A 26,640-nucleotide genomic window follows, 5' to 3' on the forward strand; every position below is an offset into this window, starting at 1 on the left:
TACATCTACTACTGTACTTTTGGTTGCATTAAAATGAATCTTGCAGTATTTATGTGGTACTCTTTATTATGGGATTGTCTTTCGTCCATCTGACAAGCTTTCTTTAGTTGGTTATGTCGATGCTAGCTGAGGGCTGAATTTTGATGATCGTCGATCTACAACAGGCTACTTCGTGTATTTTGGTCACACACCTGTCTCTTGGTGTTCAAAAAAACAACAAGTTGTTTCGTGGTCTACGGCTGAGGCCGAATATCGGAGTCTCGCTGCACCTACCAGCGATGTTACTTGGTTGGTCTCGCTGCTAAAGGAGTTACAACTTCACTCTAACGATCCACTTACTATTTGGTGTGATAACTCTAGTGCCATCGCAGTTGCTGCTAATCCCGTCTTACATTCTAAGTTCAAACATGTAGAGCTTGACCTGTTCTTTGTCCGCGAGAAAGTAGCTGATGGTTCTATTGTCGCTGGTGAGGTACCTGTTTATGATTAGATTGCTGACATTCTTACCAAACCTCTGTCTATTTCATTCTTTGCTCGATTTCGTGGTCTTCTTCGGGTTTTGCCTGTCGAGAAAATAAGTGAATGTTAGAGTATAAATAAAGACTCTATTAGTCTATTAGTTGTTAGTTGTATTCTGTTATTCAAAGAAGTTTTGCTGTTAAATTGTTAGCAGCAGTTACTCATACACTTTATAAACACTATTGCTATATTGATTAAAAAGACGATAATACAAAATTCTTTCAATACACATTCTAGTTTTATTCAACTTACTGTAGATATTAACAATATATATAAAACTTACCTATAAATCTTCTTAATTGCCTTGGACTTATTCGAAACATCATGCCATGGTTATAGTTTCTTTTGTTATGACTTATAAAACCTGTTCAACATCAGCCCAAACCAAACATGAGATTTCCATCCCCCTAAATGTGAATAAAATACAACCACAAGTTGACTTCATATTCACTCTATTGGAGTTTTCTATACTTCATATAATCTTATTAATTTTCTTTTATACAAGTTTGATAATTTTTTAAATAATTTCTTGATGACTTTTTGATATTTACAGTTTTAGTAACTGTTATACATCAGTAGCCACTAGCCTGAGCTGTAGAAAGGATTTGGGTTTTCGACCCGCGACCCGGATAGATCCTACTCGGAGACTAAGTGTAAGGGGAATATCGCGAGGATAGCGAGGCGGGTTCGCAGATATAGCTTGCAAGGAGAGTTTGGGTACATGGCTCACACAAGGGAGTCAACGAGCACAGCTCGCAGGTCGAGCTCGCAAGAATGCAGGGAAGGCCACAACCCCAGTTCGCACGCACCCAAATAGTGTGCAGAAAGGACCATGTGCCCCATAGGCCACTCAAACACATGTCCAACAGGTACGAAGCCCACTCAGGATATCAATCCCAGGAACAAAAAGGACTGTATGCTCCATAGACACGTGTCCAGCAAGCTTGGAGTTCGTAGAGAATATCAGTATTGGGGACAGATAATGTCAGTACCGAAGCCAATAGAATCAAGACAAAATAGTGGGGCTCTGCTATGAGCTGTAATAGTACTTCCAACCGCATGTATAAATACTCCAACATTCCTATCAATTAGACATGAGAAATTTTTATTTTTATTTTATATAATTTCGATTACTTTTTCTACCAACATCGGTAACTTTTGAAGGTAAATTTATAAACATAAAACAAGAATTCATCACAACATTGTTCTCTTCATCAACGTGCTCATTCTCAGATGATTTCAATTAGCTCACTAACATGTCAAAAGCTATAGCTATTACATTATTGATAATGGCGATCGGTTATTATTAACTCCATCAGAATTCATAAGGATAGAGTAGGTGTTAGCCAATTGTAGGAGCACGAACCACCAGCCCGTTTCCATCAACCCAAACCTGGACCCTATTGCTCCTGAAGTCCATTGTGGCTGGACTTCCATCCAGCAACACCACCGCCTTCACATTACGATTCTCTCTCTCTATCGTCTCCTTCGCACTCTCTCCATTTGTGCCCACCAACTCCGGCCACGACTTCTTCTCAGTCATATTGTTGCATTTCAATTAAGCCATTAATTATTGCTCCACCAGAAAAAAAAAACATCAACCCATAAACTTAAACTTACCAGGATTCCCCGACATATTGCTTTCTCTTTCTCTCTTCCGAGTTGATCGATTTGATTGTCGACTTGTGTTTATATTGGAGTGGATGGACCTAGCTGCCCACCGACATTTTTGAATGCTCATAAAAAATTTGGCACCCTCTCCTTTTTAGTGCTGCTATTATGCGTACTGGTCGGGCAGGCTTTATTTGGGATATGGCATCTTCTTATCCTTCTGCATGTTCTCAAAAAGTAATTGAATTGAGTATTTCCATTCATATCAAAGTTGATGAAAGTAAGAATCTAGTTGTAGTTGTAATATATATTAGATTTATATCTCCGCTAATGCCTAGTTGTATGAACCGCTTCCTTATAATCCATTCACAAAGTAGTGAATATTCTTATTTATAACAATTTTTTTTTTATTCTGAAGGGAATGCATTTGTTCATTTGTTGTGTAATTTTAAACACACGTACGTGCACATACCATACAAAAAATTAATCCTAATTTAGAGGTTTAGTCCTAAACAAAATAATTAACAGACTAAGGAATTTCAATCAAGTAAAATAATTAATTTAATTTTGCAATCCTGTAATTCACCACAAGAAAGTTGTAAAGAAAATTTTGATAGCACCTATAAGAAACAAAAAGAAACTATATGTTGAGAACTACTTAGTTGGAAATGATTAGATATTCAAATTTAAATTTTGTTGAATGCCTTGTAATAAAAAATCATTTTAAAAAAATCACTTTTGACTATTTGTTTTACTTGTTTAAGAAATCATACAATAAAAAGTGCTAAATAAATAATAATTGCATAATTTATGATAGAGCTTGTAGTATTTTTAACGTCACAATTCATGCTTTAAAATTTATTGTAATAACTTTGAAACAATAATTTTTCTAAGAATAAACAAAATATTTCAAAGGAGAGAAAGGTCAGAAATAAAAAAGTGTTTATAGATTGATCTTATAATCGTAGACTTACAATAAAAAACATGTAAAGACATATAAATAGAATGACTTTGATTGCATTGATGAATAAAATATTATATGATAATGTAATTTTAGTACAAAATTGATATGTTTGATGTTTACCATTTGAAATTTATTATAATATAAAATGATGAAAAATATTATTTTGTTACGTGCGCTCAATGTTTTGCCATTTTGGCATTTTATATAGCATTTGTTGGGATTTGTTGATGTGCGTGAGTTTGTTGATTCAATATTAGTTTAATTATACGTTGAATTGTAATTGGATTATTAATGGAAAATATAGATGCAATCAAAAGTTTAGTCATGCAGTCTATAAATTTCTTATATTTGTGGAAATTTATCTAAACAGTTGATTCATTTATTAAGTTGCAACCTCTCTCATTAATATAAATAAATATCTTTTGAGGCTTTCCTTTCAAAACTTAAATGTAAATCCAATTTATACTTAATAATAAATTCCCAGTATTGTGCTCTCTAATTCGTGTATGTTACTTAAAGAGTTAACATGGTTTGTTAAATTATAATCACTTAATTCCATTAAAATAGCCACTAAAGTAGTGTTGATTTAGAAATTTTTCTTTCTAGAAGGAAGCCTGTATGTTATCTATAACAATAAATTTTACAAAATTTAGTACATTGTTATTCGCTTAAATAACATATAACATATAATATAAAAGAGAAAATATTAATAATAATAAAAGAATTTTTTTTTCATTGTATTTTTTTAGTCTTTTTTATATTCTTTATTCTTTTCTCAACTCTCTACATTTATATTCAAAATTTACAATCATATTGACAACAGTGTATTGAACAAATATAATTCGATCATAGATAAATAGATCCAGTTATCCTTAGCAGGAGTCGTCGGTTCCTAGTTTTCAACAACACGATCTTCCCCATTATTCTCAAACCCTCAATTACTTAGAGAGTGAACTCTAACATCTCAACTAATCACATAATGAAAACTTTAACCTTCTAGTAAGGAAAGTTAATTCTCTCTACACCTAAAAAAGCCAAAATTTCAAACTTGGGTTCTCATGAAAAATAAATCTCACTAAATCTCGACAGAGCAACTACGCTCAAAGATGTGTATCTATGACTTAACCCACAACCCCTACATATAAGAAAAATCCACATGAATTCTACTTAAACGAAGAGACAAAATAATAATATTTTAATAAAAAAGACTAACTCTCACTAGGAGTTTACATGGGCGGTGCACACTAAGTTCCCAAACTCAATGTGCTATCCATCTCTAATGTAATGGGTTTATTGGGTCTTTTTTCATGTATTGATATAATTATATATGTTATCTAGTCTTTAAATCAACTCATATAATTTATCCTACTCAATAACAAATTTTCTACTCTCAAAAATATTATTTATTTTAAATAAATTTAATTAAATTTTCCATTTAAATTATTTTTTCAATCCAAGTCTAATTTCGTTAACATCATGACAACTAGAATTTGAGTAAATAAATTTAATTGTCTTTTACCATAAAACTTTGATGACTACTATTAACAATAGGATCAACTCCTCTATAAGAAGTCTTCAAAGTGTCGTTCTTTGAATAGCCAACTTAAACTGTCAACAATTGAAGGTATTATTCATGTATTGGAGTTTTATCCTCACTCTACTACTATTAACAATAGAATCAACTCTTCTGTAAGAAGTCTTTAAAGTGTTGTTTTTTGAATAGCCAACTTAAACGGTCAACAATTGAAGGTATTATTCATGTATTAAAGTTTTATCCTCACTCTCTACGAAAAACTGTATACAATTTATGGAAAGGGCACCTTAATTGATGGAGATTTATACCTATAAAATTAAGGATAAGTATTAATATTGAATAGCAAATAATTATGAAAGTACCTAAAACATCGTAGCTCTAACCACTAATTTTAATTTTACAGACACCTTATGAGCAAACCTACTACTACTTGAGCTATGCATTAACATATTTACTTTCTATGATTGTGGCATTCACGATCTGACAACTCAAATGCAGCTTCAAATGGTGTTTAGTGATGATTCGTTCTCATATTGGTGTGACATTGCCTTGTTAAGGGCGCAGGTGTTTATGACATGTGTTGACATTTTATGATTTTGATGCTTTAGAGTGGCGGTGATATTTTGGCTTTGTTTGTGTTTGAAGGTGGTGAGCTTATGTTTTTTTAGGGATTTTTACTTTAGTGATTTTGATATTATATCAAAAGAAGAAGAAGAAACAATTAAAATTATTTTAAAAAAATCAAGATACACTTGTAACCCTTATTAAGTGGTTTTATTATTTTAATTGAGAAAATAAAGCTCTTTCCATTGAACGGAAAAACAAAATAAGTGTACTAAATATAATAAAATACAAAAATTATACATCAAATACTATTTTATTATTAAAACAAATGAAGACTTGAAAAGCAACTTAATTTATTCTCAATAATATCAGGTTTTTGAAAAAAGAAAAAAAGTGACGAAAGCTTACGGAAGCATATCCAAGGTCAGAGCTTTCCAATATTTCGAAGGTCAAAAACTGCAAACAAACCCATTTCATCGCTCTCCAAAATTCAACCTTTAAATTTCTATAAATTACTTCCCTCCGGATTTGCTTTTGCAAAACAGAGAAAACCAAGAGGATATCCATCAAAGAAAATGACCGACTGCAGTGGTAAGCTTCTTTTTTCTCCCTTAACCATGTTTTATTCATTCTCAGAATTAACAAAGCGTGTCGTCGACTACAGATCCAGGAAAGAGTTCGTGGCCGGAGCTGGTGGGAACAAACGGCGAGGTGGCGGCACACATCATCGAAAAAGAAAACCCAAAGGTTAGTGTCCGAATCGTGAAAGAAGGAATGATGGTGACCATGGATTTTCGTTGTGATCGGGTGCGGGTTTGGGTGGACAACTATGGAATTGTGAAGACCACGCCTCACATTGGCTAACAGTAAACCATGTGCGAAGATCACAGAAGGCACCAATAAGCTAAGCTATTAGACTTGCAATAAATAAAATTAGTTTGTACAATCCTAAGATGCCATAGGTTTGTCATTTGCTTTTTTCTTAAAATAGTTTTAGAACTTTATAATGTTTGACAAAATTGTATAATTAAAATTAAACATATGTTTCGTTTTTTAATAGGAGATATGTTTATTTTAAATAAACCCTAAACATTTAAGTCTTAATCAATAAAATGAATTCCTTTAAAGAAAATAATAAATATAAAATGAATGGCTTTTATTGGTTTATCTTAAACGTTAACCCATGATAACTTTAGCTTTCAATGTTTATAATTTTTTATTAATTTGATATTTATTTTTATTAAATTGAATCATTAATCTTTTGAAAAGAGTCAAATCGTTTTTTAACAAATAACGACGTTGGCGTAACAACAAACATTGCAGTTCACGAGTACTTCATATTAACATAACACTATTTATCTTATATATTATGCTTATTTAAACAATTAAAATAAAGATTTCATAAAAATTCTAAAATTGCATGAAGTACATGTGTATTGATATGTTAGTTGTTATATTTAAAAATTTAACGTTTTAGTTAGAATTTTTGTTACAAAAAGCGATTCAACTCCTTTTTAAAATTTTGTTCAAATCTGACTCTTTTAAAAAGGTTTGAGAGCCAAATTTAGTTTTTCTAAAACAAAATGAGGGTCAAATTGACAAAAGGTATAAATGTTAAAAAATGTCAATTCGGAATATAGGTTTAGGTAAACTACATTAATAGTCACCCAGTTATGTTTCTTTTTCTTTTTTGTCACTCAATTATGAAAAGTTACAAAATGGTGAACTAACTATTATTATATTTTTATTTTGGTCACCAATTATGAAGAGTTACAAAATAGTCACTCAACTATTCAATTCTGTCTTTTTTTATCACCCAATTATTTGGGATTTTTGAGTGTTTCCATTTTTACATTAGTCAGTGACAAAAAGATAAAATTGAATAATTGAGTGGTCATTTTGTAAGTTTTTATAGTTGATTGACAAAAAAAGAAAAAATCATAGTTGAGTGACCTCTATTGTAGTTTACCCTATAAATTTTTACTTTTAAAATCTTTTTTTCGTTGGGCAAAGGCAGTAACGCAGGAGAACTACTCAAGCGAATCAAATAGAATAAAGTAATTGAGTTATTTAAATTAATAAGAGTTGTTTTGTTAGTTAAACTAGAATTTTAAATTTTATTATGGTTGAAAAGAAATTCAAATAGAGTTTCGATAATTTTTTAAGAGAGTTTATTTAAAAATTATAAAAGAGATACAAGTTTGAATGAAAGTACAAAACTTGAGAGTTCCATCATAATCATAATATCACAAATTTTTAGCTATTCATCAAGATGATTTAAAAGAAGTTGAAATTTTTGAGAAAAGTATTGGTTAGAGGACGATTGTAAAATAAAAATCAGTCTGATCAGATGACTTGATTATAAATGTGGACAAGAGTTAGATTAAATTACAATCAATTATTTTCATTTTGTTATTTAATAAACTCTAGTTATAGGTAGAATTATTTGTATGAATTTGTACCAACTTGTCTTGAGTTTTATTAGAAACAAGCAGATTTGAGATGAACATATAATTACTATGTCATGATGGATGGCATGTTATATCATATCCTTAATACATTGCAATAGCTATTACATTATTCATTATCACTCCATCATAATTTTATTAACCAGAATAATAAAGCTTGTTAGCCAATTGTAGGGGGACGAACAACGTGGCCGTTGCTATCAACCCAAACCCAGACCCTATCACACCTGAAGTCCCTAGTGACTGGCGTTCCATCCAGCAACACTATGGCGTCCACATTTGAATTCTCCCTCTCTATCGTTGTCTTGGCACTCTCTCCATCTTTGCCCACCAACTCTGGCCACGAGTTCTTCCCTATTGCATTTCAAACAACTCGTTAATCAAACTGGAATATCCCACCCAAAAAGAAAATAAACCCCTAAAGTAATTAGCCTTACCAGGACACCCAGACATATTGCTTTCTCTTTCTCCTTCTCTCTTGGATTGCTGTGTGAGTTTCGAATTGCATCGGGCAGGATGTGTTTGATCTTTAAATACATGTCCCAAAGTATGAACACATTAATGTAAATGGTCTCTAGTCCCTGCCGACCTTTTTGAATGTTCATAATAAGTTTGGCGCCGCCCCTTTTTCAATGCCGATATTATGCGTACGTGGTGGTTGGCTTAGCAAGGCTTGATTTGTGATCTGCTAAGTTCTTATCCTTTTTGCAGGCACTCAAAAAGAGTTGAATTTTCCCATTTATATCAAATTTGATCAAAGTAAAAAGCCTGTTCTAGTTTTAGTATATCTTTTTTTAAAGTTTATCTCCACGTTAATTGCCTAGCATGAACTGCTTCCCTTTGATCTAATCCTATCTGTTTGCCAGTTGGAGATGGAAAATTTTCATTTAATAACAAAGTTAAAAAAAAAAAAAGCGTAAAGTATTTTTATTTTAGACATTAAAATATTTTTAGTAAAATCCTTTAATTAAAAGTATATACAATCGATATGAACATAATTGTTTTACGTAAAATAAAGCTTAATATTAGTTTGTTATTTGATAAAAAGTAAATTTGTTTATTACTACTAGAGCATACATTACATATATTTTGTTTTAAATCAGTTCAAGTCAGTTTAATTGTTTAAGAGTTCAAACTGTTCAGTTACAAGTTGTTATTACTGTATTAATCACGTGTTGTAATGTAAGTCAGAGATTTAATTATTGAAGCTCTCTCACTTCTAATTTGTAGTCAAGTTAGTTGGTTTTCACATAATTAAGAAAGTTAGTTTCTCTCGGTGAAATTAGAAAGATTGTTGAGAGAGTCGAAATTAAATTGTAATTTTACAATAGCAAAAATATAATTTTATCATTTTAATAGCTTATATTTTTATAATTTTTATCTTTATAATTTGTAAATAATTAAATCAAAATTTTATATTTTGAAGGAAGGCTAAAATGTTTACCTCTACTATTTTAAAATTTTTAAAGGGTTTATTTTCTTTGCAGGGCCAGGGCTCTACCAACCCCCTAGTTTTGCCCCCTGTTCTTCTTCTTCCTCTTCCTTCAATAATTTTTTATACCATTCATGGTAACTTTATAATAAATAAATAACTCATTATCTTTTGATAAATTGTGATTTTATTCATCCAAAAGTACATAATTGTTTTGGTACCAAAAATATAAATAACATTTTTAGTTCCAAATAAAGACTTGAAGGCAAAGTAATTGTGAGAAGCAATCCAAAAAAATGTAAGATGTTTAATTGTTTATGTTGATAGCAGCTTCGTATTGAAAATTCAATAAATTTGTACCATCATTTTTACAAAAATGATACTAAACAAATTATTAATATTTGTAATTCTATCCGGATTGAAGGCCCCCTGTGATAACAGAAGAAAAAAGTATACGAAAGCTATCCAAGGTCAAAGCTTTCAAAAGTCAAAACTTCAAACAAAAGGAAAACACATTTCATTCAAAATAATCTCCTCTCTAAAATTCAACGTTTAATTCTGTATTAACTCATTACCCCATCTATAAATTCTTGGCTATCATATCACAGAACAAAGAAAAGTAAGCGGCTATCTATATCAAAGAAAATGACAGATTGCATCGGTAAGCTTCCCCCCCCCCCCCCAATTGAAGCCAAAAGTAACAAATCATGGCTTAAGTCTTTAATAAAACCTATTTTCTTTCTCAGAATTAACAATGTTTGTAAATCTTTGCCGACTACAGATTCAGGAAAGAGCTCGTGGGCAGAGCTGGTGGGAATAAACGGCGAGGTGGCGGCACACATCATCGCAAAAGAAAATCCAAAGGTTAGCGTCCAAATCGTAAAAGAAGGAATGATGGTGACCATGGATTTTCGTTGTGATCGAGTACGTGTTTGGGTGGACAACTATGGAATTGTGAAGACCACGCCTCACATTGGCTAACAACTAATCGTTTATGCTGTGTGCATGGATCAATGAATCGCAAAAGGCTTGAATAAGCTAAGCTATTAGCATAAAATACTTATGTTTGATTCATTAATTTGTAAAATTTAATAAAGTGATGATATGTGTCATGTTAATGAAGTGTTTATTTTTTTTTAAGAATAAACTAAGTTTTAATCATCTTTGTATCACAAAATAAAGTGATTAATTTAATAAATCTATAAGATATTCATTGCTTGTCTCAATCTATTACTAATGCATAAAATAAATTGAAATTGAGCTTAATTTATTTTGTTTTATGCATTTCTCCTCTTTGAAATATATCTCAACACTAGTAAGTATTTATCATTATTTTAGATTACGACTTCTTACATAAAAAATTTAAATACTTTGATGAGACATATATCTATTATATATATCTCTACACCTTGAACAGAGTCTTTGGATCCTTATCCCTCATGATCAAGCCTAATTAAGAACCACTTTTCGTAGCCAACTTCTCGGTGCAACTCCTTGAGAAACCTCTTTAAGAGAACTCCTCGAACCCCAAGAGGCATAAGGATCAACCTAACAACCATTTATGACACCAATTTCCATATCTCATCCGAAATGATTGACAACATGTCCAATTGCCACCCTAATCACCCTACTTAGGTTTACCATGGCAAATCGATTGACTTATCCACCCATGGTTGTAACACCCCCATACCAAACCCGATTGCCGGGTCATAGCAGAAGGTGTTACATTCGTTGTTGGAGCAACTGATGTTAAATTCAATTCATTTCATCATTTTAATCGCACTACTAATACCAAATAGCGTTTACAACATAATTTAAAAACCTATCTTAATTCAATTCGAACTTCCGGTGGCACTCATAACAGTTTATAATTGCATCAGGACTAAATTAAAAAGTTTTCAAAATCTCGAGCCATTGCCGCAACATTCGGGGTTCCTCGTTATGATGTCACTCACTGACTTGAGCTCCTCGTGATGTGGTACATTTGACGTCGCGATGTGCACCCTGTTTCATCCATTTTTCCATACTTCAAGTTTTACCACCTAAGTCTCGTTTAATTAATATATTCCAAATCAACTCAACTAATGTATCATTCATATCATTCACATGTATCTATTTTCATATTTCAACATGTAACAGCTCACCCGACGTAGACCGTATCGATATGTTGTTTAGCATATTTGAATGAGCCAGGGTAGAAAGAGGGTGAGATTGTTGAACTATCCGTTATAAGTTTGGGTGGCATATTGCATGGATCCGAAGTACACCCATTTGCGGAACACCTTGCTGGAATTTGCCATTTAGCAAATTCTAGGGTTTAGCGGACTCTTTTGTGTGGCAATACGCGAACCCCAAGTACTTGGGGTGAACTCATTAGTTCGCGGATCGATAGACTTGCTTTTCATGTTTTAGCGTGAAAACTATGGCAGTGAGTATCGTTAGAGTTTAGTTGAAACCTAGTTGAAATTGAACTAGAGTATTGTAGATAATAGCTTGATGTATTTAGGTAGTTGAATGACTTGTTTAGTTGGATTATTTTAGTGTACAAGCAACAATTGAGTCAATCTTATCAAATGGAATAGAATTTCAGGCTTATTGAACAAGAGGATGTACTAAGTGAAAAAGTGAAACTTAAGGGTCAGTAGGTAAAGGCTAAGCCACTTGGATTGGCAAAGGAAGGAATCCGCCAAGGAATTATCTAGGGCAGGCAATCTCCTAGGAAATCGAGAGGATAAGAATTTGAAACCCACAGGAGTAAATGTTATATATCCAATGACCGACGTAAGGTTTCCCATCTAAGATTGCAAAAAAAAGGGGAAAAACTTGGATAAGGTGTATGCTACAAATTAAGAAGAGTCAACTAGCGGTGGACTTCAAGAAAAAAGGGAAGATAAAGACCACATTGATACAATCTGCTAATGGCCAAAGATGACTAAGGGTGAGTTTGGATGGGCGGTGCGTTTACCTGCGGTTAGTGTAAAAACAGCGGTAACGGTGAGATTAGATACTTTAGTGATACTGTAGCGTGAGACAAAAAGTAAGCTAAACGCATAGCACCGCACCCAATCGCCCATCCAAACCCACCCTAAGAAGTGGAAAAATATCTTTTATTGTTTCATTCTTTAAGTTTAAATTTTGTTATGGCTGTCACTCAGAAACACGCTAAGTTCTAACGAACTTTCCAGTGGTCTACTTATTTGTAGGATAAAGTTTCCCCTGGGAATTTAATTGAGGGTTGAGCTAGTCTTCGCCAATTTGAAGGAGAATGAGGTGGTCGTTGTAACATACGTATAGAGGGACACTCCTAGAGGTTACGCCTCAAGGGTTGGGTCAAGTCATAAACTTTCAAGTTTGATAGTCAACTTCTAAATGGATTGTAAAGTAGCGATTTTAAAAGTTGTACATGCTAGTATAGGATATTGTGTATTGTTAATTAGTCGAGAATAGAATTTAAATGTGTTAGCCAGTTATTTAGGATCTGTATCATCCTAGACCCAGACTCAGAGAGCGGGTCAAGTAAGAGGTGTTACATCTTGTTTTCAAATAACACGGCCTAACAACAAAAGGATATGGTCTTGAGAACTCTAAAAATTCAATCTACATCCTCCTAGGTAAGTACTTGGGTTTTCCTATCCATAATGGAAAAATCTGTCTTGTTGATTACAAGTTCATTATTAAGAAAGTGAAGTAGAAACTTAGTATGTGGAAGAGTAACTTTCCATCCCGAGTAGGTTGACTCACTCTTCTTCATTCAACCTAGCTACTATTCCAAATTACTTCATGCAATGTTGATCACTTACAACTAGTATTTGTAATGACCTGGATAAAATTAGACGTAACTTTCTTTAGAGGTATTCAGATTCTCTAAAACATATTCATCTCATCAATTGGGAAACAATTACACAGCTTAAAAAAGAAAGAGAGAGAGGTTTAGGCATATGATCGACCTGGGTGAAAAATCAAGCTTATCTCATGAAGTTGGGTTGGCATCTAGGGAAGGAAGGTTCTAAGCCTTAGGCTCGTATCCTTCATGAAAAATATATATGCGGTAGAGAAAATACAGTTGCTAGAAGGAATTCATCGGTGACATGGTCAACCATTAAGAAGATATGCTTTTTTTCTCTAACAATGTACAAAATGGCTAATTCGTAATGGGAAGAAAACTAGATTCTGGTATGATAATTGGCTTGGTGAGGGCCAATTACATAGTATAGTAGAAAGACCCCTCGATGAAGAAATGTTGACTTTCAATGAGGCTCAAAGGGTATTGGATGCATCTCATAACAATCAACTTTCTTTCATCCTCCCAAGAACTATTATGGATAAGTTTACAAGCATTCCCACCTTAGTTGTTGAAGATTTGGATGATATTGCAAGCTGGGGTCAATCAAATGATGGTCAATTTACATTGGATGCGATTTGTAAACTGCATCTGGATCTATCAAATGCTAATAATGATTTGGGCCAAGGAAATTGGCATTGGTTGTGGAAACGTAAATTAACTCTAAAACTTAATTTCTTCCTCTAGGAATGTAATCCCATTATTTTCCCTACCTTAAACTTCCTGAACAGAAAAAGTATGTAGATTGAGGATTGCTGTGTGCTCTGCAAAAATCATGAAGAAACAGTAGAGCACATGTTTTAGCATTGTACAATGAACACAAAGGTTGGGGGGAACTTAACTTAAATGGCTTTGACCAGTCTAAATTGAAGGGTATGGTTAAAGGAGAACGTTGAATCAAAAGCATTTCATAACAAGCATCGTATCCCAATGTATTTGATCTTCAATTTCTACCTCTAGAAGATATGGTTGCTGTGAAATGCTAAGATTTTTTACCCTAAGTTTAACCTTCAGGATGCGGGGAGAAAGGTAATTAGTAGGGTGGTTGAGTTTTTTGCTATAACTGGTAAGATGAATATCTGACCTGTAATGACCAAATTTTAAGTGGTCTCAGGAAATGTAGTTTCAGAGCTTCATTTCTATAAATCGAGTCTATAAAGGCAAAGTGGATATATTTACGGAGTTATTATGAAAATATATTAAAGATTGGTTAAGTAATTTAATTGGGAAAATAGTTAATTCAAGCTCAAGAATTAAAGTGTAAAAGTCTAATTGCCATTGAGTTTTAATTTAGAAAAAGCTTGAGGACTTAGATAGCAATTATCCAAAGGGTCAAAGAAGTTATTTAACAAATTTTAAATAAGAGTTAGTGGAGAATGATGATGAATTACACTTAGTTTAAGTTTATAATTAAAAATAACTCAATCAATTAAGTTTAATTAAATACTAATCTAAGTATAAATGTTAAGTTAGTGGAAGGAAAGATGAAGTATTCATCTTCTCCAACCATCCATTCTAAAGGAAAGCAAAGAAAGAAAACCTTAAGCTCATTCAAGCATTCGACCACCAATTTAAAAAAGTAATTAATCTATTTTCTTCAAATTTTTATAGATTTATGGTCATGGGAGTTTGATTTAGTTAGCCCATGTATCAATTTGCTCAGTTGTTTAGTTTTTAGCAAGTTACCATTAGAGAGGAATTGATGAATTAGGCTTGAATTTGAAGAAACTGATAGTTAGTAAACTTAGATTATGATAAGGACTAAATTAGAAAGTAAATTGAAATTGTTAGATAAATTTGTAACATCAGGGGCTAAATTGAAAATTGTCATGAGACTATGCTATAGATAGAAAGTACAAGGTCTCTAATGAAATAATGTGAAATCAAATTTTGATTGATATTAAATATTGAAAAATACAAGTATCTCAAATATAGGGACTAATATGAATAAAATGAAAAATATGGTTGACTATGTATTTGATTGTGTATTGGAATTAATAGTTGGTATAAATGGTTGAATTGATTGGAATTGTGATCGTAGTTGCTCCGGTAATGAATGTGGCATATCGTAACTCGAACCCGACGATCGGGTCAAGTATGGGGTGTTACATGATCCCTTCCCAACATAATCCTCATCTCTTGGGTCCTTCTAGCTTAAGGGGTTTTTAAATTAAACACTAATGGATCATTTATTGGTAACCAAGGAAAATGAGGGGCTAGCACTTCAATCAGAAATGATAAAGGCAAATGGATTGGAGGATGCTTCAGGCATATTTTGCTTGTCACCAGTGTCAAAGCTTTACCTTAGGCAATTAACGATGGGTTAGCCTTAGCTTTACAACACAATATTGCTAATCTTGAATTTGAAAGTGATGCCACTACTGATGTTAGTTTTATCTGTAATAGCGAAACTAACAATCTTGTTTCGTCTACACTTGTGAATGGTTGCAGGTCACTAATGTCTAAGTTCATTTCGACTTCACTCAAGCACATTTATAAGGACGGTAACCAATGTGCAAACCAGTTAGCTCAACTAGAGAACATCTTTCAACAAGATAACCAAAGCACCGTTTGTAATAGAAATATTTGTGCTTTTGTGGGGAATCCTTGACTTGTATTGAAGCAATCTTAAAATTTGATGCCTATAGATTCACTATGTAACGAGTCTTAATTTGATTAATATTATCCTTCTATTTTGACCAAAAAAAGTGTGAAAAAGCGAAACTCACACTACATGAAAGAAAGCCACTTCTCTTATCCATTGATAGTCAAAACAAAGCCTTAAAGGCTTTATAAATTAATTGATCACAGTTCTCAAAAACAGTTCCAAATATTGGGTTCATGTTGAAAACTCGAATGCGAAATTGTTGAAGTTGGAATAAATGAGATACATTGAAATTTTCTCTAGCCTATATAAGCTAACCATTCAAGAAAACCCTACTATTTTTATACACTAAATCTTTTACAGTACGTTTGGTTCACTAAAATGAAATAGGACTGTAATGGAATAATCATTCTGTGGGAATGAAATAAAGCCGTAATTGAATGAGTATTATAATAGTATTTATGCGTTTGGTTGAGAGGAATAGATATGTAATAGCAAAAAAAATGCTCGAATAACGAATATGCCCTTTTAAATTTTAATGTATTTTTCAAATCAATTTAATATTAAAGAATAATATTTAAATATAAAATATTAAAATATTTTTTATATTAAAATATTTAAAACATTTTATATTTATATTTATATTTTTTGAAATTTTGAAATAATATTTTATATTAAATTATATATTAAAAGATTTTTTTTTATTTTCTCTATCTTCTTCTTCTTGGTTAGTCTCTTCTTTCTTCCAAATTCATCTTCATCTTCCTCTCCAAATTTTAACGAACAATGGCTAACCATAAGAGCTCCTACTATCCATTCATATGCGTGCAATTAACAGGTTAATAATATTTTGCATGAGCAGGACAGTAACTTTTATGATGCATGACCAGTGATTCAATTCTTTAATCTTAAGGAATCATGACATATTTGTACTGAACCAAAAAATACCTTAGTGGAAGTAAACTGATTATATTCATGCATTAGAATTCATATTGGTTGAATTTAACAATTTGCTGATACAAGAGCAGCAACTGCCGGCGAACTCCGGCAAGTAAAACCTAGTCTCAATTAAAGCCCATATAGGCACTTATTAATCGCAATTTCTAGTACTTATATTCACGGATTGCGTAAGGCTTTCATTAAACATAGGTTTGTCAATGTTATTAGCACAAATAAAGGAGACTATTGACATTTTTAACCTCAGGTAGCACATTAAATATGCTTCTGATTTAAAAACTCAAAGAAGAGCCGCAGCACTTAAAAGGAAATGGTCCTAACTAGTAAATACTAGAGCTGATTAATTTGTAAATGACCACGTATAAAACTGATTACAGGAGACAAAATTCCATAAAGCTTTGTGAACAATACAATTTCACAGCCAATAAGCAATTTTTGAGCAAGCAATGAACATACGCAGAAACAAAAGATGTAGAAGGAATATAATCAGAAGTATATATAATAGAACTATTATACTCCAATCCATGTATTTGGAATATCCAAGTCTAACACTTACTCCATGGGCTCAGCTCTTAACGCGGCCCTTGAAGGGCATGCTTAAAATATTCAGAAGTATATATAACGAGGATGTCGGGTTGGATGGTGAGAATTTGGGGTTAATTTTTTATTTCACACGCTCAATCTTCCATTGAGTAAAGGGACAATCAACCAAACAATTGGACTGTTATCCACTTACATTCTCCCAACCAAACATGCTCTAAATAGCAAATTTTTAAAATATTAAATTTGGCAGGGACCGCGCGTACGCAGGCCCCCTCTCTCACAAATTATGACGTGCACTCTCCCACTTGGGGAGATGTTAAGCTGGCGCCCTCACCAAGTGCAATGTGAGTCGCCAACCTAGGCCATGGGCCTCATTGATCGCCCATACGCCCCGTCCAGGTAAGTGAGTTTAGCGTTGGTGCTCACATTCCTTTTATAAGTTCTCCTAGCACTAACCTCCTTATGCAGCACGATGTGGGACAAATAACTCCAAAACATAAATAATAAACCCAACATGTCGGTGAGGGAAGATGGAATTTTTTTCTGTAAATGTGTTTCTGAGACTCGGCAACTGCTAGTTAAGATTTCCAACTTGTGGGTGGGTTTCTTCCCTAATGAAGGGCTTCAGGCGGCCCTTTGTTTTAAGATAAAATGCTTTTCTTCTTTACTTGGCTTTTACTGGTTTCTAGTTTCGCTTTAAAGCTTCATTGGTCTTGTTGTGAAATTGAGCATCATTTTTGGGTTAAATCAAAAAATGGTTTCCTTTTTGCATCTTTTTGCAGAAGCTCGGAGGTGTGCAGTGCTGAGCACTGATTAGCTGAGAATTAACAGTCAAAGATGTGATTACCGTCAGCTTCTGGACGGTGAAGGTACCACTGCAGGTCTATTCTATTCAGATTAATGGGGTAGAAACGCCACCCTGGGGATAATGTTAGTTTGAATTCGCAACCTGATGATGATGATGCATACAGACCATCTGTTCCAACCATGATCGACATCCACAAAGACTAATACTTCTCTTCCAATTGTATTTGCATATCAATTGATTATCCATTAGTTGCAACAGGTGTGAAGTAATTAGAAGTCTTATCTGACAGTGCTTTCGTGGGTTTCATTGCAGAGTTAAAAGTTACATAGCTTGTTCAGTCATCTGTGATCACCTAACATAATGTTCAAGTTCATTTCGTATATTTGTAAATTTAGTTCATAATAGGCACATGGATGCATACTTACTCATAAATATGGTCTTTGCACAAGCTAATAAAGAAGCATTAACAGCAGAAAATTAGCTGCATGAGTTTTATGCCTACTTGTCTCACTCTCCACCTAGCACTTATTTTGGAGATTGAGTTCATCTTCATGAAACTTTCTTTTCCTAGTGCTTTTTAATCTTTTAACATTGTCTGGCAAGCAGTGTGTTGAATTTGCAGTTAATGCTACATTTCTTGCATTCTCTATGACCTATATTATTAGTGTCCGCTGTCAATTTAGTACAAGATGGCAATAGAGATGAGTTTGGTTCGGTTTAGTTGAGTTTTTCGAATGATACGGTTTCACTTCTTAATTTTTTATATTTAGGACTTTCGAATTTATTTTAGGACTTAAATAAGAAAATTAATAATACTTGTATTTCATAAGCCAGTTTTGATTAGTGTTATGCTTGTAATTTACTGATTTGAATCCATGGGTTTGAAAATTTGACATCCATCATTTCCAATCTTTTGAAACCTATCGAACCAAATTTATGAAAAATGAAATTTCATTCCATTCAACCATTCTCTACTCAAACGTCAACTTGAAATATGCTTAAAAGACTCGCAACGTCAACTTCGCCAGAAAAAACGAGTCAATCCTTCTTACTTTCCCTTTAAATAAACTTCAACTATCCCGAGTTTCACTCATTTCTATTGCTTCTCTCAATTCCCCCTTACTCTTCTTCTTTGACTCGTTGTTTACTATTTGATTCAGCTGAATGCATCACCAATCCATAGCCTTTAAACCCCTCCAATTCCCTTTCCCGCCCCGCCTTCACCCTCCTAACGCTATCCCTTCTCGCCGCCTGTTTCCCCTCCATCTAAACACCACCGCTTATTCTCCCTGCTCTGCCTCTAGCTCCCGGAGTTTCCATATCCCTCTTCCCACTCACCCTCCTCGCTCCCTCCCCTCCTCCAACTCCACCAAAAACGCCGCCCTCAAAACCGTCGATGTCGCCACTCTCGGCAATCTCTGTGTTGATATTGTTCTCAATGTTCCCAAATTACCCCCGTCTTCTAAAGGCGCTCGCAAAGCCATCATGGAACAGTTATCCTCTTCTCCTCCCGACAAGGTAAAAGAAAAATACTCTTTTCAAACGGGGGTTTACAAATTCATGGGTTTTATGGAAAAATCACTAACTTTTGTCTATGTTTTCTTTTTGGGTTATAGCAATACTGGGAAGCTGGTGGAAACTGTAATGTAGCTATAGCAGCTGCAAGGCTGGGACTCAATTGTATTACAATAGGTTATGTTGGTAATGAAATTTATGGGAAGTTTCTTCTAGATGTGCTTCGTGATGAAGGAATTCGCATTGTAGGAATGAATGAAGAAGCTGATGTTGTTAACAGTCCAAGTGCTTCTCATCAAACTCTCTTATGCTGGGTGCTTGTTGATCCTTTACAAAAGCATGGTTTTTGCAGGTAAAAAATCAAAACATGTCTTTTCTCTGTTCGTCAACAAAGGGTCGCCAATTTTGTTAGAGAAAATGGTTGCTAAACGTTTTATCTGTTCCTGTTTATTGTTTCATTAGTCCAGCTGATTTTTTTGAGGAGCCTGCTTTTAGCTGGATGAGTACACTTTCTGAAGAAGTAAAGAGGGGGATTAAGCGATCGAGAATCCTGTTTTGTAATGGTTATGATTTTGATGAGCTTTGCCCTGGTTTGATATTGTCAGCTGTTGACTATGCAATTGAAGCTGGTACATCAGTGTTTTTCGATCCAGGGCCGCGTGGGAAGAGTCTTTTACGCGGAACTGTGGAAGAACAAAAGGCACTTAGGCATTTCTTGAGGATGAGTGATGTCCTCCTTCTAACATCTGATGAGGTTTGTGGCACTTCTTTTCACTGAATCAATGGGCATTTTTAATCTGATGATCTTTGTGGATGAGTAATGTGTAGTGTATTGCCAACATTGTCTGCCTGAAAACGAAGTTTTTTGGATTATTGAGCGTTGGTGAGGAGTACTCCTTACCCTTCATAGATAATAAATATGCCTGCTACTATGGAGTTTGGAACTTTGAATTCCTGTAGGAACCATTTGGCCTTCTATAGTATTTGATGTGAACTGTATCTTTCTATCTCCTAGCTTTATTGGCTGTTTACCTAATTAGTTGCATTTGCATTAATGAATTTTCAGGCCGAATCATTGACTGGCATAGCGAACCCGATACTAGCAGGACAGGAGTTGCTGAGGACAGGGGTCCGCACTAAATGGGTGGTTGTGAAGATGGGCCCTAGGGGTTCAATTCTGATAACCACGTCAAATATTACATGTGCATCTGCATTTAAGGTAAGTTATAGGTCGCAATTCCTTGAATATCTTTTCAATTTGCTTTAAGCTAAGGTGGTTTTTTTCTGTTTCTTGAAAATGTACTTTTGTAACTCTTTGATACTGTAAGATATGATTTACAAAAATTTTAGGGACATACAAAACATATATATGTTTCTCTTAACAATTTAGACCAGCTACGCTTAAAACATCTAGTTGTCCCCGAATATGACATCTATTGTCTGAAAGTTTTCCATTACTATACATTAAGTTATATCTGACATTTCTTTTGAAATTAATCATCCTAATGTCTCTCGATTATTTCAAATATTTCATCAGGTGAAAGTCATGGACACCGTCGGCTGTGGAGATAGTTTTGTTGCAGCTATTGCATTCGGTTTTATACACAATATTCCCTTGGTTACAACATTGGCATTTGCAAATGCTGTGGGGGCTGCTACTGCCATGGGTTGTGGTGCCGGTAGGAATGTAGCAGCACTGAAGCAAGTAGTAGAACTCATGGAAGCACCCAACCTCAATGAGGATGATGAATTTTGGAATGAGCTATTGGGTGAACATTTGGACTCCCAAGAGGTTACTTTTCTGTCGAAAATGATTTTAAATGGAAGCAATGGCAGGATGAATCGTGTTACATTTCAAAAGGCAGTTTCTGAATTGCTGCCTAAGCTTAAATCAAGTCAACTAGAGGGCACACTGTCATGTTGATGGATTGGAACGGGTATTAGATAGTCAACAATGGTTTAAAGTATACGTATGGTAAACTCAAGAACGAGTACGATTGGGATCAGATTGAAATGGTTACTAGAAGATCTTCAAGTGAGTTCATTAACACATTTTTGGCGACAGTCAGTAATACCTTGATACATAGCTATGTAAAAATAGATGTTCCCTTGTGGTTATATTGTATGTTATCAGCATTGGTTTTGATTTTCTAATTTTTATGCAATACCGAAAAGATTGCTTCGAAAACAGCCAACGGTTACCAGTTTGTCTCGTGTTCATTTTTGTGATTGTAGTGCAACTTTTACCAAATCTATGGAAGAAAAGGATTTTGCAGTATTAAATCTGAATATTCCGGTCGATATGATGTATCACTAATAGTTTTTCTTAACTATAAATCTAAAATATATATATATTAGAATTGAGATGTAGTAACAATCCTAGACAAAATTCACAATTTTATCCTAAAATTCAATAAACCAATAAAGGAAGGAACAATTGAGCCAAACGTAATCAAGTGCTGATTGGGACTACAAAACTTCCGATCCTAAAGTAATCTGGTACTACCTCATCAACCATAACCAGTGCCATAAATTGAACCATAGTCTATGACAGGCGCATGGCTGACATGACCATTGGCATCAGAAGACGCATAAAGAGGAGCATGTACCGGGTAAGGACTGTACTCCTCGCTGATTGATCCGCCTGGCAGACTCTGCATCGCACTTGCAGCTTCAGCAATAAAGTTCTGTATCATTCAAGAAAAGAGTGATGCATAAGATGCACGATAGAATATTGGTTATTACAACTGAATGTTTAAAGGGCTTAAATAGGGAAAAGAGGAAAACAATTCATGGGATCAAAACTGAATGTTCTGATACAGATCAAAACTGAATGTTCTGATAGGTTGTAGTTGAATAAAAGATATTTCGAAGTCCACTGTTAATATGCTAGGGAAAGTTGATAAGTTAGCATAAACTTGGGAAGAAATTCAACATAACAGTAGAGCTTTTCAAACCAGATTACCTGTATCAACTGCTCAGCCGCTTGTACTTCAGAGGCAGATCCAGAAATTTCAACAGTCATATCCCCAGGCACATCTCTTGTCTCTTGTATAGCTATAGCAGCTCCACTGGCACGGCGCATATAGCTTATATTTGCACCAGATGTCCCAATTACAGCATTTGCATATGATAAAGGAATTTGCATGCGTTGTATGATCTATCCAGTATGCATAATAAGCACTAGTTAGTAATTCATTCTTGAACTTGGATCATTAGACTACTACCTGAAGCAAATAAGTAAAAGGAAATACAGGCAATATAAATAACAACCATTAATGTGGAGAGAAAAGCAGCAAAGATCAAGGATTCACAAATCAGTAGCAACTATTAAACAACATTGAAAACAAAGAGGTTAAGGGTCAATGATTACAGGTTTGGATTAATGCTAACATGTGAATTACCGCCTAATGTTACTCAGCAGTTCATCCAAAAGTAGTGAAGCAGCATTAACAAGTTAATCAGCTAATATTTAACAGATTGTTACATCCACAGCAGAGAGGAACGGGTGCAAACTTCTATCCCAGCCATTTTCAAGGGGCATCAAAGGACACTAGTTGTGTTTAAGCATTTGTACCTTAATATCCTTCCAAATATTGCATTCAAAACAATATTGTTTTATTTTCTATTACCTGTTTTAGCCCAACAACTGGTGCAAGTTTACCGCAGCTAAAAGAAAACAAAATGAAAGATGATTAGACATGAAGACTACACCTTTGTCACCACTGACTGTTTGGCCTGCACATTTGATGCAAGACCTCCCATAGAACCATGCGTCCCATATAGTGGTGGGCCCTGATAGGAATTCTTGTCATGCAAAGGTAGCTCATGAGGTTCATAACAATCGTCAAACTGAGATTCAGGATAAGTATATTTTGGCTTAGAACCAAGAAGGGATTCACTATCAGCAATCGGAAAACCATGCAGATGGTGCTGGGATTGAGGCACGACCATATTCTGATTGGCACTCACATTCTGCATCTGACAAGAAGCAGAACTTTAATCAATAATACACACTGTTTATAGTGTACGATTTAATTTCTATGAATCATACACCTATATATAATAAGTTGAATAACAACTACTCTGAGTAGATTGTTCAACTGGTGCAGGCACAAAGAACTCACATGTAATGATATATCTCCGAGCAAAATGAAAAGCAAAATGGACAAACTGAGTTCAACCACAGCCAAATTTAGGAAAGCTCACACAAGCACCAATATCTGCAAGGCTGACTTGCCCAAGCTGGCTTACCATCATAGTTTTCTGAGAGATTTGTAATGACTAATTTGGGCAATGCTAAAGGCCATACCAACTATTTGGGTCAAAGGATTGCTAACCCTTCATGAGAATAAACTACAGGCCCTAGTTCCGGTAACATGGTATAATGCTAAACAAAAAGCCCTTGACAATGAGCTTTTACAGACAAAGGGTAATATTTGACATTAGAACCTTCAAACCAAATAGGTGCCAGGAACCAGTCAACTAAACCGGGATAAAAAAGGCTTACTTGCATTTCAAATACCCCAATAATGCTGCGGTGAACCAAGAACTTCCTGAGATGGCCTGCAATAAGTTCAATTGCAGCGTGTACACATGTGGGCCCACCCTCTATCTCAACAACACTATCATCTTTCAAAGAAAAAACTGGCAGGTGTTCTGTTGAAACAACAGCATAAGAGTAGCAATGTGGAAGCAGGTATATTAATAAAACAAAATACAGTCACTGAGCAGGACATCTCAGTATCTAACAGCCAAGCAATCAACATAGTTTTCATAACTACCTCCTCCAAGAACTCGAATATTGCAATTAGAAGCATCTTGAATATACTTTATAGTGGATCCTTGTCTGCCAATCAAGCTTCCTGCCTGAGTATCTGCCACTAGAAGACGTGTGATAACTCTGCCATTTGCACCTGCTGTAGTATGATCATAATCACCATCTAGACCAAGAATACGCCTATGAATCCTCAATAAGCCATCCATTGATGGAGGAATAGGAGCATCTGGTTCTTCTTTGGCAGAAACCATGACCTTATGCGAACAAAAAGATTTGATCATTAAGTAACCAATTTCACACTCATCCACTAAGTAGGGATAATCCCTGGATTTTAAGTTAGAAAACATAGAGGACTATATATTAGCAATCTTGATTAGCCTTCAAAGGAAGGCAAACAAAATTCATTTAATAACATTGAGAGCTTTAAAATCAAAATAAGGCATCTTCAAATAAAAATATATGGGAATGGGAACAACTGCACAAATTCTTTTTTTTTATTTTAATGCTACTAGTTATTGGAATTTGATTCGATAAAGCAAGCAACTGATACGCATAATTATCTGAGCTTATACAGGTGGATAAAAACAGGTACAACCCTATCATTCAACTTAGTAGAGAAGAATCAAGTAAGAACAGTATGTCTTAACAATGGAAAGAAAGAAACCATCTAAGAAAAAAAAATGAAAAAGAATGATCCCAAAATTATAGATTGCATCAAATAATAAATCTCAAACCCACTAAATGTAGAATGTAATCAATAATGAAAGCCACATGCAAAAAACACAATCCAAAGCATTATAACAAGCATTTCATCATATATATATATATAAGTTTCAAAATATCTTAGACATGTAAAATATAACTGAGCCCATCAACAAGGTAGCTGATTCAGGTTTCCATGTGAATCCTCGTGCACAATTTACCTATATCTATAGAACTTCGCTCACAAGGTGATAAGGATTCATACATTTATAACAACAGGCTTTAATTAACATGTTTGTAGATGTTAGTTTGTACGATTTAAAATAATAAATCGAATAGCTTGGACAATTTTAGGGTTTTTGTTTTTTGTTTTTCCTGGAAAGAGATCAATTGTTCAAGTTCTGAAGTTACCAGATAAAGTGCAAATCTTCTTGGGAACAAGGCATTTTTTATTGTTAAAACAAAAGAACTTTTCAGCACTTGTAAGGTTCAACCGGCAATCTTGAGTGTTTAACTTCTAGTTTGAAACCACTTTGGTCATTGGTTTGACGCCTAAGATTTGCGAAGGACCTGCAAACATTCATTTCGGTTATACTAACATGCTTTTATATTGCATGTTTTCTTTTTTGTTTTAAGTTGACATTAATTGGACATTGTTCTTAAAACTTTTCCTTATCCACATTATTTAAGGTTCAAACACTTGTTTTAAGAACTTGTGTTTAGTTTGTCTCTCTCTGTCTTGTCCAATCTAACACTGTTGAAACCACTGATGATAAGTCCTTTCCCAAACATTAGAACTTAAAACATTAACTGAGATTACTTAGTATTGCAGTTCAAATATGATACTATTAGTATTCGAATTCAAATAGCTTAAAAAGATTTAACAGTTATGAGCCACTGGATAAACATTGACCTCATTGCATTGCATCCCTAATACTGAAAACAAGAGGAAAAAAGAGACTTTAGAAACAACACACAGTAAAACAAGTGAAACAAACAAACAAAAGCCATATCATAACGTAGCATTAAACATTGTGGATGGAAATTTGAAGAAGTGAAAGAATTTTGATGAGGACTTACAGCTCTTTCAGAGGTAGTAGGAGGTCCATCAAGAATTTTAATCCGGGCCCTTGATTCGTCGGAGATTTTCCTGATGAACTCTCCTTTTGGGCCGATGATAGTACCCACCTTCTGGGCGGGAACCAACATTCTAAAAACGTTCTCACCAGGCCATCCAGGCCACTTCTTTTCTCCATCTACTCCCGCACCCTGCATTTCTGTCTCTTCGGGTTGAAGAGGAACCGCCAAATCTTCCGGCGTTTCAATTGCATTACGATCTTCATAACTTTCTCCTGCCATTTCTCACTTTCTTTTTCTTTTTCTTTTATGGGTTAAACTGACAAGTAAGCAAAACATAATTAATTAATATAAAGATTGTAAAGTACAAAAATAGTCAATTTTATTTAGTTCAAGTTACATTTTAGTAAAAAAATTAAATTGTTTAAAACCAAAAAAATATGATAATTGATTATAGAATTTAACTTAAAATTTTCGTTTGAAATGATGATTTAACGTGTCACGTCAAGATACTGCTTACACTGTTAATAATAATTAACGATTCGATGACTAAAATATTATAAAACGATAATATAGATGACTAAAACATAACATTTCAAAAATAAATAACTAAAAGGTAACCTAAAAAATAACTATTTTAAAAATTTACCTATAAAAATCCAAGCAAAACAAAAAGGAAACTTAATAAATGTAATTAATATCGAAAGAAATACATTAGAT

The 26,640-nt window shown here is 34.0% G+C and overlaps 3 protein-coding genes and 1 non-coding gene across 4 annotated transcripts; 2 read left to right on the forward strand and 2 right to left on the reverse strand.

Annotated features, from left to right (window-relative positions):
- Positions 1 to 5,590: 5,590 nt before the first annotated feature.
- On the forward strand, positions 5,591 to 6,247 carry LOC105801484 (inhibitor of trypsin and hageman factor). The gene is made up of 2 exons (XM_012632769.2): positions 5,591 to 5,783; positions 5,857 to 6,247. The coding sequence occupies exons 1-2, from the start codon at positions 5,768 to 5,770 to the stop codon at positions 6,054 to 6,056; spliced, it is 216 nt and encodes a 71-aa protein (XP_012488223.1). The 5' UTR covers positions 5,591 to 5,767; the 3' UTR covers positions 6,057 to 6,247.
- Positions 6,248 to 17,284: 11,037 nt separating this feature from the next.
- LOC128035001 (U1 spliceosomal RNA) lies at positions 17,285 to 17,445 on the reverse strand. The gene has a single exon (XR_008191405.1). It is a non-coding gene; the product is annotated as a U1 spliceosomal RNA (small nuclear RNA).
- Positions 17,446 to 18,740: 1,295 nt separating this feature from the next.
- On the forward strand, positions 18,741 to 21,551 carry LOC105803174 (fructokinase-1). Its single transcript, XM_012635209.2, has 5 exons — positions 18,741 to 19,364; positions 19,463 to 19,713; positions 19,824 to 20,115; positions 20,428 to 20,580; positions 20,899 to 21,551. Exons 1-5 carry the CDS (start codon positions 19,011 to 19,013, stop codon positions 21,283 to 21,285), a joined length of 1,437 nt encoding a protein of 478 aa, XP_012490663.1. The 5' UTR covers positions 18,741 to 19,010; the 3' UTR covers positions 21,286 to 21,551.
- Positions 21,552 to 21,681: 130 nt separating this feature from the next.
- Positions 21,682 to 26,216, reverse strand: LOC105803175 (flowering locus K homology domain). Its single transcript, XM_012635210.2, has 6 exons — positions 25,924 to 26,216; positions 24,146 to 24,395; positions 23,872 to 24,020; positions 23,076 to 23,342; positions 22,327 to 22,521; positions 21,682 to 22,048 (listed from the first exon to the last, which is right to left on the reverse strand). Exons 1-6 carry the CDS (start codon positions 26,200 to 26,202, stop codon positions 21,872 to 21,874), a joined length of 1,317 nt encoding a protein of 438 aa, XP_012490664.1. The 5' UTR covers positions 26,203 to 26,216; the 3' UTR covers positions 21,682 to 21,871.
- Between the last annotated feature and the right edge of the window lie 424 nt (positions 26,217 to 26,640).

Source organism: Gossypium raimondii, chromosome 11, assembly GCF_025698545.1.
Source record: "Gossypium raimondii isolate GPD5lz chromosome 11, ASM2569854v1, whole genome shotgun sequence".
NCBI classification, from domain to species: domain Eukaryota; kingdom Viridiplantae; phylum Streptophyta; class Magnoliopsida; order Malvales; family Malvaceae; genus Gossypium; species Gossypium raimondii.

Bases quoted from the DNA above. Each gene is read 5' to 3' on its own strand.
- LOC105803174 (XM_012635209.2), top strand. From the start codon at position 19,011: ATGCATCACCAATCCATAGCCTTTAAACCCCTCCAATTCCCTTTCCCG. The intron at 19,365-19,462 runs GTAAAAGAAAAA...TTTGGGTTATAG, and splicing joins CCTCTTCTCCTCCCGACAAG to CAATACTGGGAAGCTGGTGG. The intron at 19,714-19,823 runs GTAAAAAATCAA...TTGTTTCATTAG, and splicing joins CAAAAGCATGGTTTTTGCAG to TCCAGCTGATTTTTTTGAGG.
- LOC105803175 (XM_012635210.2), bottom strand. From the start codon at position 26,202: ATGGCAGGAGAAAGTTATGAAGATCGTAATGCAATTGAAACGCCGGAA. The intron at 24,021-24,145 runs GTAGTTATGAAA...TTGTTTCAACAG, and splicing joins TATTCGAGTTCTTGGAGGAG to AACACCTGCCAGTTTTTTCT. The intron at 23,343-23,871 runs GTAAGCCTTTTT...GCTTCTTGTCAG, and splicing joins TTGGGGTATTTGAAATGCAA to ATGCAGAATGTGAGTGCCAA.